The sequence below is a fragment of the Diadema antillarum genome, unplaced genomic scaffold, assembly GCF_040938485.1.
Source record: "Diadema antillarum isolate AM-2024a unplaced genomic scaffold, OU_Dant_1.0 seq00001012_RagTag, whole genome shotgun sequence".
In the NCBI taxonomy this organism is placed as follows: domain Eukaryota; kingdom Metazoa; phylum Echinodermata; class Echinoidea; order Diadematoida; family Diadematidae; genus Diadema; species Diadema antillarum.
Genome location: NW_027271848.1, coordinates 352,541 through 366,499, shown reverse-complemented (window position 1 = coordinate 366,499; position 13,959 = coordinate 352,541). Strand labels below are relative to the sequence as shown.

General features: G+C 37.0%; 1 protein-coding gene across 1 annotated transcript in view; it reads left to right on the top strand.

The window, feature by feature from the left end:
- Positions 1–13,959, top strand: part of LOC139742652 (protein retinal degeneration B-like) — a 54,958-nt gene that overhangs the window by 15,105 nt on the left and 25,894 nt on the right. The window contains exons 6-7 of the mRNA XM_071653178.1: positions 3,896–4,128; positions 10,495–10,593. Coding sequence (XP_071509279.1) covers positions 3,896–4,128; positions 10,495–10,593 — 332 coding nt within the window. The remainder of the gene's footprint in view (positions 1–3,895; positions 4,129–10,494; positions 10,594–13,959) is intronic.

The window sequence follows — 13,959 nt, the reverse complement described above, 5'->3', positions numbered from 1 at the left end:
GGAAGAAAGTCATAAGTGCATACAAGTCCCTTTGTTGAGAACACTTCTATTTTGTTAATTTTGGTTTTGGGGTTTGGCCTGCAATCTTGCAAGCTGCAAGAAATGACATTCTTAAGTTTGTGGGTCACAAGCAAGCCCCAGATTGTATTCTCTACATGAACGTTTGACCACACAGCTATGATTTAATCATGTTCATTATGTTTCTTTCAAACATTTTCGGTCACTAAAGGTTATTGTGAACACATTCTGCGCTTCTTATTTCAATTGAGCCTCCATTAAATCCTAAGAAATATGTGGGTTTTTTGGGGGGGTTGTTTAATAAAAAGTGCAGTATATAAAAATAAAGTGTGCATAAGACTGGAATGTACAATGCATTGGTACCTGAAGAGATGCCCTATAGTGTCTTGTACATGATTATGTAAGTGTGTGTGTGTTGTGTGCATTATAGTTCAGAGGTTTTCACACTTAGTTTGCCAGTAATTGATTGGTTACTTCCTTCAAGTACAGTTGAACCTCTATTATCCGGCCTCCCTTTATCCAGATCTCTCTATTATACGGACGCAATCTCGCCGTGATTTTTTTTTTTTTTAATAATCACGGGAAGAAAAGGGGGATTCCCAACTCCATGAGAACTCCTACACAAACACACGTGAATTACATATACTTGATACATTTCTTAATAATTATTTAGGTAAATCATCCCAAGAATTTATAAAAGAAAATGATTTCATTCTTGCAAACACAAACCTCTATTTTGGGGTCTGTTACTGAGTGTAACAATGCAAAGGTTGCAGTATACACATTACTACATGTGGTACTACAATGGGCTACATCAGTACATGTGTATGTATGTATAAAGCATTGAGTCTCCCGTATCCGGCCAAATCCCTTATCCGGATGAGCCCCGGTCCCGACTTGTCCGGATACGAGAGGTTCAACTGTACTCCTCTAGATGTGGGATCCAAAATAATCCCATTGATTTTCATTAAACCAAGTCAGCACAATTCAAAAGCCACTCAGCTGTATGTAGCTTATCCATGTACAGTGTGTGCCCTGTTTATCTAACATATTAAAAACAACAGCAAGCAAAGGAAGAAACAAGTTTGGTACTGGGATGAAGTGCACCATTTCATGTGTACACACTTGACATATTTCAGTCACTATGGGGTCACATTTGCATGCAAACTTGCAGTAAATGTCAGCGCTTACAGTTTCATCTTTAAAGTTGGTGCATTTTCTCCCACCTTCATGTAACTTTACCAGTTTACTTTATTTCCCTGATTTCATGTTTTTTCTACCAAAAGTACACTGTCATATTCTGATAAAGAACTTTTTGGACCAGTTAACTTGCAAGTTATGTTGGTTGACTGCATTTGTTCATTCAGGGGAGATGTATTTGAAAATGATTTGTATGGGTCCTTTTAATAGTTCACTTACCGTACTGATAATTCTACTGCCCTTTACATTATTCTGGTTGCATAATACACAACCAAAAGGTTACAAATTGTCACCTGCATTGATAGTGCTTGTCAACATTTTCCTGATATTGATCCTAAGAATATGTTATTGAACCTCATGGATATGATAATTTGCAAGCAAAGTGTGATGTATATCACAAGGGTATAATATCAAAGAGTCTTGTGAATATATTCATTATGTGGTTTAACTTGACTGCTGAATGTCATTATTATTATTATCTAACATTGTTAATTAAACACAGAAATGCAAGCAGAGGTGGTTTGCTGGTCGACTTTTATGTAACTTGCACTCCTTGCATGTGAGCTTGCTTGTGAGCTACATTTACTGAAATAGATAGCAATATTTTGGTTAACTCCCAATATAATGAGCATGTATATCATACACAATGGAAATGCGCTAGCAGAATGGTAAGTTCAACCTCCAATATCCCCACCCCCTTGAAGAGAGAGAGAGAGAGAGAGAGTGAAAAGCACACTAAAATGAAAAAAAAATCTCCCAACATGTCTGGACAAGAAACATCAAGAAATAAATCATCTATTTTACTAAGTCTGGATGATCATGTATAAATGTCAGCTTTCTCTTGGTACATACTAATGTTATGTCTACCACATGCACAGTATCTACCTAATTAGAATTCTCATTATGTGCAGGAGTATTATGATTGTTGATACAATCTGTAAAACCAGAAATTTGTGCATGCATCAAACTTTTGTGACTTTTGCGAGGAGCCAAGATTTGCATTAGTAAAATGGACAGTTCATGACTACACAGTACATTGAATGCCACTTGCTTCTTGAAAAAGTTTCATGCCACAAAATAGTCCATCGGCTCCATTTCGCAGAAGTTTCGTGTTGTGAATATTTCTGGTTCCACTGTACTCAGTCAGCTTTATGATGTCATCCTATTAATTCTTATTTAATATCCTATTTATCCTTTCTTATATTAATGTCTAAATAATGTTTAGACATTTACGCATTCACATGTCTTGCCCTTTCATAAGTCAGAAGTTTAGATTCAAATTCTATGTTTAATGTACATAGTAGGCCTACAGGGAATTCGTAGGATATACACTCCCTACTTAAAAAAAAAAAAAAAAAAAAAAATATCTGTATGTATATATGTGTCATTAATTCAAGAGTTATTTTTTTTTCTATATAGATAAGAATCAGTATTTCCTGCTTTCTTAAAAAGCTGGCGTGTTATCAAAGAATTTTTTCCACACTTCAATTTTTATGAGAGTGAATGACTGCCGGAATACATATTTGCTATTTATCATAAACTACTCAGTATGCTGTTTAATGTTACTGTTGCATTGCAGCTATCAGGTTTATTTCCCTTACCCTCCCACAAAGAAGTAGATGAAATATAGCACCAAGCTCTGTAAATGCTGGTAGAATCTGTGGTATTTGATGATCGTTCAGTGGTAAATACAGTATCATTGATGAAAATGAGTAACATAGTGATTTTATGCACATCGTGATTTTGAGCAATCTTCATGTTCTAGCACCAGTTTTCATTTTTTGACTGTGGCATTTAGGCCTGCATTATACCTTTATGTGTGTGCATGTTTTAACAAGTAGAGGAAATGTGTGGTTTCACTTTCTGATCCACTCTACAGGGAGTAAATACTTCAGACACAATTTCGCATCTGAGTGCCATGCTTCTAAATGATTCTAGTGCCACTGATGTTGGGATATTGTGATGATGATTCTATGTAGCAAGACACCACATTATATGACTACTTTTGACCTACTGCTGGCATTGTGCTTAAATTGCAAGTCCAGAGTATTGTCATCTTTAAGATGTATTTGACTGCCCCTACCTCATTTATTTGCAGGATGTAAACATTGTTTAGCCTTTCTTGAAGGAAACCAAAACCCCCTAAAAAATTTTATTTTCAAAATTCATGTTTTATGAAAATTACACATTCCATCAACGTGATACTGACATATATGTTAAGGGTAGCAATTATTCCCCCCTGCTTTCTGAAAGCAGTAAGTCAAGTGCTCTTTCATTATGCTAGAAAAGGGAATTTTTGTGGAATTCCCGTTATATTTTCTTTATATTGTTGTCCACACATGACATCATAGCCTCCAGTAGTCTCCTCATCCAGCGGTTCCATCACCAAAACTTTAAAAATTCATAACTTTTGCATCGATTGTCCAATTTTCCTCAAACATTCACTGATGTGTTCCATTAATGTTGCTAATTTTACTCAAACCACATATATTACTTGGGTTTTGGTTTCCTTTTGTTTGCTAAAATGTATTTCACTCTCAAATATTCTAATGATATAAGTAGTCTGGGGAAACCCTAATACGTTTTTGCCTTCTCAGGATCCTCGTAGTACCCATGTGTGGCATTTCATCGTGTTAAAACAGTTTTTGTTGTAAATCTTTCCCTCCCACTCTGCCAGAATCGACAGCATGGCGTCGAGGAAGCGCTTCGAGCACAGCAACGGCTCGGCGACCACCGCCTCGGAGTCAGAGTCAGAGAGTCGCCTTGATGACGGGAGGCTGGACTCTGTGGGTAGCGACTTTGGCCTGGAGGAGGCGGTGTTCTCACCCAAGCTGACGGAAGGCTCGGCAAAGAGCGCAGCAGCCAAGGCAAAGAGGAGGTTATCTAGTCGGCTGTCGTCTGAAAGCAGAGGTGAGGTCAAAGGTCACAAGTTTATGGCATTTTCTTTTTCTTCCTAGGACATTGTTTACTTGTATACAAGTGTAGCCAAAAAAAAAAAAGAAAAAAAATCTGCTGAGAACTGCTTATCCAATAGTGGCAAGCCAGTGGAGTAATATGGGGCCAAAAGGGCCTGAGCTTTCTATCCTAGCAGAATCTTCATCAGAGGCACAATGTATTTACCAACCTCATACTTTTCATGCAGTGCCGCGTTATAGTGTCATTGGTACTCCAAAAGCAACAAAAACAGCATTTTAAAAACCCTACTCCAAGTTTAGTATTGTAACTAGTTAAGCAAACTGTAATTAGTGCTGCAGTTCCATGTATCAATCTTGAGACCCTAATTCACCCTTAAAGGTAAAACTTCATTTCTAAATGCCTCCAGAAATTGCATAGTTTTGCTCTATTCCAAGTGGTTGAATATAAAAGTCATTCTGAGAACTGTGTTTTAGCTTTAATAGGCAACAGAGGACAACAATGCTTTGCATGATGGCGTTCTTTACAGAGTCAAAGCATCATACAATTTCACATGTCATGATGTAGAAAGTGTCTGTCTTTGTATGTCATGGTTATGGTGAGACTGTGTTTACTTCATGTTGACGTAGAGAGGTAACATTGTTGAAGGGAATGATTTTTTTTTTCAGTTGATAGATTTGGAATCCCAAAATACTTTGCAAATGAGAGCTCCTGTGGTAAACATGTTTTTTGAATGGAAACCTCTTCAATGACTATAATGTTTAATATTTTTGTTATTTCATCATATGTTGTTCTGACCATGAATTTCTTTGCAGTATTCATCATTGAAATCAAATTTGTGACTTTTTTTTTTCTGCTATTAAAATGTTAAGCATACCTCATGCACAGTAAAGTCAATTTTGACCAAATTCCAGCAGTAGAAATTACTTTATGTCAGAATAGCTTTAATCAGATTTTCCACCCAAACTGCTGTAACACAAAGAAGTTTATATTACGTGCGACTTTTGAGGAGTGTTCTTTTTTTCAAATCATATGACATGGCATAAGGAATATCGTAGAAGTTACTAAGAGCCCCTCACCCCCCCCCCCCCCCCATCCTTGGTGTATTTTGATATTATGATCTGACCATAACTCAATCATTTAGACTCATTGGGCCTCTAGAATTCTCATGTCAAAACCTTCCACTACACGTTGCAGTCGGGCACTTGTACTTTGTAAAGTCGCAACGTGCACTCGGTATCGGCGGCGGTAATTTGCGTACGGAGCCAACGACCAGCATCTCATGGCTCTTTGTTATTTCCCATTGCCACTTTGCCCATCAAAATTAAATCAGTTGATGTGAAGCAGCCATTAGAGTAATGCCCAGTGACTGTTTTCTCATTGGAAGCCCAGTCTGTTGTTTGCCTGGTATTCAGACTCAGAGCAGGATCTGCATAATGTATAGACAAGGCTGAAAATTGGTGCTATTATTGGCTAATTACTGATATTCTAAGAATTCTAATAATTCTGATATCCAAGTTCTAATGATATTATAATCTAATACACTGCGATAAATTTCTCATAAATAATAGTATGAGATAAGAATATGAGATAGAAAAAAACATATATAATTGGTAATGACAGCTTTGATAAAAACAACATCATCAACAACAATGATTAATGCTTGAATTGTTGATTTTATTTCTACCGGTATATGGTATGAGGCTAACTGTTTAACCCACCAATTCTCCAAGTACTTGGTCACCTTTAGTGAAGATTACCATATTGTGCCAGTACTGCAACTGTCCTAATCATGGTACAGAGATGCAGGAATTCTTCATTAGAAGCTAAACTACTATTGTTAGTATAACTTTTGGATACCATGGACTTTGGGGGAAATAGCTCTTACTGCTATTAAGCTACCTCATGAACAATGCACAGAGGTAGTGCTATTGTAGATGATACGAAGGGAGAACGTCCAGACCATGGTGATATGTTTGTATTGCGTATTTAAAGAAAATGCCTCTGAAAATGACTGCAAAGGTAGTAGGTTTAATGTAGACGTAGAAATATCGCCACATGGAGTGATGCAAAATTATGTGCCAAAAATACAGGTAAAATCTGCATAAATTGGGTGAGTAACCACAAAATAATAAAAATAATAAGGAAATGAAAAGATAGTTCAACTTCTGCAAATTCAACTTGAGAAGTGTAAATGATACATGCCTTGCACAGTTTGGTCAAAAAAAAAATGATGTGTCTTTAGGCTGAGTCCAACTTATGCAACTTTGACTTATAAATGCAAAACTCAACTTTCAAAGTCCTGTATTATGTAGTTCCTGTTGACGTAGACTTGTTGGCCTTACTTTCAGCCTTTTATGTGGCTTCAGTCTCCCATATTTTGTGTGTATTATTTTATTTTTCATCTTTAATGGCCACCTTGGAATGGAGACTATTTTCTGAAGCCTGAGGAGACTTTGCTATAAATATCTATAAATGTGCAATTTATTTTTCAAAAACACTAAAGAAATGGGAAAAAATAAGATAACCATAGAGTGTTACATATTACATAAAAAGGCATGTTTTTCCTGAATTCGACAATTATGATATATTCTTACAGGAGAGTAATATGGAGAGATTGATAGAAAGCTGAAGGGCTAGAGAAAGAGAGGGATAGACTGAAAGTGTGAAATACCCTGGAAATCAAATTTGTGGACAACTAAAACACACAAAAAGACAGCCATAATTCACCTGTGATAGCCCCTGAAGGTATGCATATTTCGATAAGTAAGATCATATCTCCGTTGGCACTTGTGCTCCGTATGTTTAAGTTCTGCTCCGTAAGCCCCAGTACTGAAGGGTGCACGTTCTAACTATACGCATAAGTTTTTACAAATTGTATCAAGATTTCATGTCGATCGGTGATTGTGTGCGCGCATTGCATATCACTGTCGTTCAAGATGTATTTGGAAAATAATTATTAATAATGCGATCGTTCGATTAACAGAACCAGGTGATCAACTAGTCTGTTTAAAGTCTTTCTTCTTTGTATACTCCTTAAAATTTACATTTTAAGCCCCCAAAAATTAAACTTGAAGACAAAGATTAGTGGATGGGGGGGGGGGGGGGGGGTAGGTCAGGTATTTTGTTCCAAAACTGTCACAGTGAGAAGGTAATCCATCAATCACAGAAGAGGGGTCTCTCTTCCATTTGAACACAAATGCTTATCAATAATAGTAATATGAGGAACAACAATAAAAAAAGGCTAAAAGATGTACACCTTAACTTCCTTTGATAATGTCACTCACCTTTAGCCCCCCCCCCCCCCCAAAAAAAAAGCATGAAATTGAAAAAGCATGAATTAGTGGAAAAGCAGCAACATATGTTTGTCTAAGTTGTTTTTCATGCTGAAGGTAGAAAGCCATTTATTCTCGAAGCTAACTCCATTGTAACATGACCTTTATCATGTAATCTAGCAGACGTAAGTCTCATACTTAAATGATACTTCAGTGTACAAGTTGTATAATGGTTTTGGTATTATCAAAAAAGCCTGAAAGTGTTGCCAATGTAAAAAGGAGTTCAAAACTGTTGCTTTGTGGGTCCAACAATTTGCTAGATTAGCACAACTAGGGGTCAGTGTTAACCCTTCGTCTTCTTCTCAATGAAAAAACAGGTGTTTTGTGTCATACATTCAAATTTCAGTATAATCCCATGGACTGTGTTCATGTACATAATCTTTGCATGTGTTTTAATGTGAGCTTTGCATTTGAAAAAATATTTCAAGGGTGTGATGACAGAGGTATAGGGTACTGTATTAATGCAGTAAGGTAGCTATGAGTGGGCAGGGTATATTTTGTCTTCTAGTGTAATGTTTGCTATATGGTCATGTCTGGCTTTTTCATAATTGCCAGAGAATCTATTATAAAGCCATACACACCGAGTTGGTTCATGTTTGAAGGTCTTTGACAACATGTTTGTTTGTTATTTGCTTGTTTGTGGATGCATTGTGTATCTGGGCTTGCTTTATTTGTGTCTATTTTCTATGTGTAGTGCAGACTTTTCAGGATCTCTTCCATTCTCAGGTACTACTCTCTTATATTTCCATAAACATGTTTGCTTATAACTTGATACAATCCGTCCGGGCTATACCTCCTGTCAAAACAAACTAATGCCAAGGTACTTTATGAATTATCCCTTCTGTCAAGAGAACAAGAAAAAAAACAAACAAAAAGAAAAACAAATTGTGATGTTTATGTCCCAGGTGAAAACAATGAATGGAATGCTTTCTTTGAGTATGGAAAAGTAGTCTGCATCAGTCCGTATTCTCTCTGTACAGTGAAAGACCAGAAGAGTCTGCAGGAATATTTTTTCCTAGATGTCGTTCATTCTGGATGACTGGGACTTGCAACCACTGTTCAGCTGGCATGAAAAAGCAAGCTGATTTCCACATGCCCCATTTTTCGCCCTGATTGTGAGTTCTTGTGTGAAAAAACAGGAAAGACTCGAACCGTAATATCCTTTTCTCGCTCAACCTGGATGACCAGCCATAGCGCGAACTGTGCTTCTCCTAGCGCATTCTCTTGTAACGGTATATTATAGCTCTGCCAGTGTGTTGTATGTGTGTGTCTGTGTGTAAATTATGTACTGTGTGTCCCCACTCTGTCCTGCTTTGCCATTTTCTTCCATCTCTCCCTCTCTCTCCATCTCTCCCTCTATCTCTCTCTCTCTATCTCTCTTGTCGCCCAGGGATAATTGTGCTTGACGTCACTGGCTTTGTAATTGTCATGGCAACGTGACATTCACCTGATGGATTTCTTTTACCTTTCCCTTTTCTCTCTCTCTCTCTATTTTGTCTCCCACTAGCACTGACAGTGTCCCTGATTGTCTCTTACCCCCCCCACACACACACACACAGACATACACACACACACACACACACACACACACACACACACAGACACAGACTTACATAGACTATCATTGCTAAATTAAACCTTCTGTGAATATACTGCAAAGATAGATGGGCGTTGTCCAACGTGTATCATATCTAACGTTGTGCTGTGTAAAGTTGTGTTTGTGTGTATGTGTGTGCATATATTAAAAGCAATAACTATTTTGAGCTTCCAGATACTATACAGGGAAGAATTACAAGAATTTTTAGAAAAATAAACACTATTTTTCATTCTCATGGTTTTGTATGATAGAAATGTTGCCCATTTACAGCACTTTTTGCAAACAATAAAATACGAACAATAGTACAGGGTTGATATTGATAAAACCATCTATATTTTGAGGCAATTGCCATTATACAAGAAAGATTCGACAAAGACATCTAAAAGCAACATCTCCTGTAGTCTATGGAGCAAGCCACTAAATATTTGCACAGGAGCTTGAGTCATACAACAATGTCGCACACGTACCATAGTTACTAAAAGCTTGTAAATCTCTTGGCCAAACACTAGGGTGTGTGCGTTGGCACGCTAGCAGTAAGATTAAGACATAATCTATCCATCTTAACATATGTTCTTGTGTTATATATTTCTACAGGGAGGGAATTACGCAAATATTTGCCTGATTGAAATGTGAAATATTCACAAATAATGCCCTCGTAAAAGTCTATTATCATACGATGCCGTAATATGTGAATATAAACTAGAAAAACTTGAAATTTCAGTGGAATCTTGATATACATGGTGCATTCTTTGTTTTAGATATTCCAAAGTTGAATTTTTCTTTCTTCAATGTTGAAATTCAATAGGGTCATATAGTCATTGAAAACTTGTAGTCCTCTGTCTCTTAAAATCATATGTAGGTACTTCGTCTTTTAAAAATGATGATCAGGTATTCTTTGTTAAGCTGGTGTATTGGCTTGGTATTTATTGAACATAGTGGTAAACAGCTGTAAGCGTGAATGAGTTGAGATGCAACATCATTAACACTCTGCTTGCCCCATTATTTTCCTGCCTATAGAATTGTGTGTGATATTTTTGCACATTTGGCTTGTTGACACAGAAAGAGTTAAAGACTTCTTCTGGAAGTGAGATTCCTGACAAACTATGGAGAATTGTGTTCAGTTTATCAAACACATACACTCGTGTTTTTCATATTGTCCAAAAGTAGTATGTGATCTGTTGGATGATTATTGTGTGGTGTGTAGTGATAATTCATTCTGCCTGTAGTATGATTACTGTGTGTAACTGTGTAAACCGTACAGCTGTATGTTTATTCTGGGCAGTGACCAATGTAATAGATGCAAATTAAAGACAATGATTATGTGAAAAATAACCGAAGTATAAAGATTATAGAAGTATCTTACCAACTTTTTAAGCGTGCCACCTTCATACCCTGATCTCAAGTGTTTTCTGCTTTCTGATGCCACCGTAGGTTCAAGGGAGTCCAATACTCACATGCTAGCCCACTGGCACATGGACAGCATACAGCAGGACTCCGACAGCTCAGACGAAGAATTCTTTGATGCAAAAGGTGAGCTGTGAAGCCATGGACTAGCGTAAAACTCTAGAAACCTGATTAGAAAAAAACAAAACAAAAACCTTGCTATTGAAATGGTAGCAGTTATCATTATTTTCTTGTGTTGCTAAGTCAGGCAAGACATGGGAAAGCCTCAGGCAATCTTTGGGGTTGCCATGGCAACATTTGAGTAGAGAGCATGCTTGAGATATGATATGTATAAACTGATCCACTTTATTACAGGTCAAAGCAGGTTTCAAAATATATGTGGATGTACCATTCACAGTATCAGTCCTGTGTTTTAGGTACAAAGCTTTAGAAACAGATTTTAAGAAAATTTAGTTACAGTTGAACCTCTATTATCCGGCCTCCCTTTATCCGGATCTCTCTATTATCCGGACGCAATCTCGCCGTGATTTTTTTAAAATAATTACGGGAAGAAAGGGGGATTCCCAATTCCTTGAGAACTCCTACCCAAACACACATGAATTACATATTACTTCCAATATGATTAACATACATTGCATCAAATTTCCTTCCAAATTGCTTACCTTCAGACATTTCAACATCCCGAAACATCCCCAAATGTAACAATGAAAAGGTTGCAGTATACACATTACTACATGTGGTACTACAATGGGCTACATCAGTACATGTGTATGTATATGTACATGTATAAAGCATTGAGTCTCCCGTATCCGGCCAAATCCCTTATCCGGATGAGCCCCGGTCCCGACTTGTCCGGATACGAGAGGTTCAACTGTATTGTGATAAAAAGTGACCTTGGAAAAAAATACGGCTTCTTAAAATTGAAGTGTCATGTTAACAAAATATTTTTAACAAGTGCTGGAAAGGATAATGCAGTCACATAAATGAGTGATAAATGCATCTTAAAGGATTGAACTGGTTGTGGTTGCTACTTGCCATAATTATATGTGTTGTGTTTCATTTCAAACCGATTTTAATGCCTTTCTAATTTTATATTTAAGTTAAATGATATGAGAGAAATAATCTTAATCTTTATTCTGTAGGGGTATAAAGACAGTGATTCCTTGCCGTTGTGGATAGTCTGTGCCAATGGGCATTATGAAGAGTATTTGAGTGTACAGGTGACAAAACATTTCACCAATGAATTATGTCCTGAGACTATTCCACAACAACATAAAAATCCTAATTTGCCAAAGGTCTATACGTACATTTCAGTCAACTTCGGGGGTGTGGTTTTAAGTACATGCTTGCATGTAAAATAAGTGTAGAACATACAATAGGTACTTGTATATTGTAAAACCAGAAATATATACAGCATGAAATTTTGGGGAATTGCCACTGGCATATTGCACAGTGTAGACAAGAAGTTTTGCAGCAGTTTTGATTTGGCGAACCTTCACTGCTTGTGAAATTTGCAAAAATTTCATGCAGAGAAAATTTCTGGTTTTACGACATACCTATTGGTGATATTCAATTTGAATTCATTTCATGCATTCATTGACATTATCCATATCTATTACATTTATTGCATCATATATCAACATTACTCTGCTCTCCATAAACCCATCTATCGCGTTGTGAAATATTCCCCAATGGTAATGATAATTATCATACTCATGGTTTTGGACTCAAGGTTAATCTGTGATGGGTGCTCTGCATGGATGTTGGTTGGTGGGAGTAAAACTATAGCTTTGACCCATCAGTTCTAGGGGGAGTTTTACTAGGGAACGTATATTGATTTCTTTTCTTATCAAATTGGCAACTCTGCCTCTCACAGCAAGTCATCTATGGAAGAAATATTAGATGGGAACAGGTTAGATTTATATAATCCATAAAATCAGTAAGATCGCGGCATTTATCTTGTTAGCTTGCCTAATGTCAAGAAATTCAGCCCATCTTCCATTTTGATAACATATATTTGTTATCTTTAGATTTTCTTTAGTACTTGAAAATGTGAAACTGCATTTTGTGCCAAATTATGTTAGTGTGTATGCGTGTTTTATAAAAGCTGCTGTAAGACCAGACATATTTGCAGCATGAGAGTTTGTCACAAATTGCCACTAGCATTCAATGCATTGTGTAGAAAAAAAAAACACTCTTTCATGCATTGTACTTAAATTGTGAATCTTGGCTCCTCACGAAATTGGTGAAAGTTTCAAGCATGTGAAAATTGTTGGTTTTACAGTATTCATACAAGCATGGAAAATACTTGTATGTATGATCAGAATTTAATTCTCCTCATCACATATCTACTGTATAGCCGATATCAAGCGATATCACCTTGCGATACCGATATCTGATCGATCGCTCTTGGAATGTACACCCCCGGTTTTGCGGTTTACCCACGTCATGTCCTTCATCTATAGATATTTTCCATAATTTTGTTGTTTTGCATCAATGGCCCAGCATTGGGCCGCTTTGCAGAAGAATCCCATTCATGAAATGTAATGTTACAGATTAGAAAATAACTCTATTATTCGACAGATTATAAGACAGAATTAAATATGAACTGTGAATACTAGTACTTCAGCATTCAATGTGCATAGAAGCGTACAGTTACACATCGCGCGTTCATAACCGGAAGTTTATATCCCAATAATTAAAGCTAAAAAAAATTAGAGCGCCATATGCGTTCAGATTCGGAGAGCTATATGCGATAGGGAGAATTGAAAACACCCCTGAACATTCAATTGCCACACATTGCAAGACGTACATATGACAAGAACGGGATTGCGAGTGAACCATTCATCGCACTGTGGCATTTGGCGATTTATCGATCAGTTTTAGCGGGTTTTTGCGTTTGAGTAAAATATGTGAACTTGGCATGCTATCAACTGAGTCGGACGTACGAACGTGGCACATAAAGAGTTGATTGGGAATGCACAATACCCTCGTCTCCTTCAGTTGCTTCACAAAATCGCAGTTTCTTACTCCCAGCCAGTAGAGAAACTTGGCATCTCTGTACAGAATGTCCCAACCAAAATTACAATTGGATTTTCGCATTGATAACTTCCATTATGATTAAACTGTCTGAATGCTATTTCAGAGTCTTGAAATATAACATCTTAGCTATAGTTTGCAGAAAACCCCATTCAGTTTGGGAAAGTGGTCACAGAGAAATGTGGATTCTTGTAAAGCAAGCCATGGGTCTGATTCTTCCAAGTTTAGCGCTTAGATGCACTTGGAACTGCATGTTATTAATGTGTCAACACATTGGACAGAACTTGGAGGGAAGGGATTCCTGACATGCTTATAACAAAAATCCTCATTTCTCTTTGACCACTGAAGCAAATCAGATGGGGTTTTCTGCAAGATGTGGGTAATAAGTTATAGTGTCATTATATCCTGAAATTGCATCTTGATTGATTCACTAATTTTTAAGTTATCATTGTG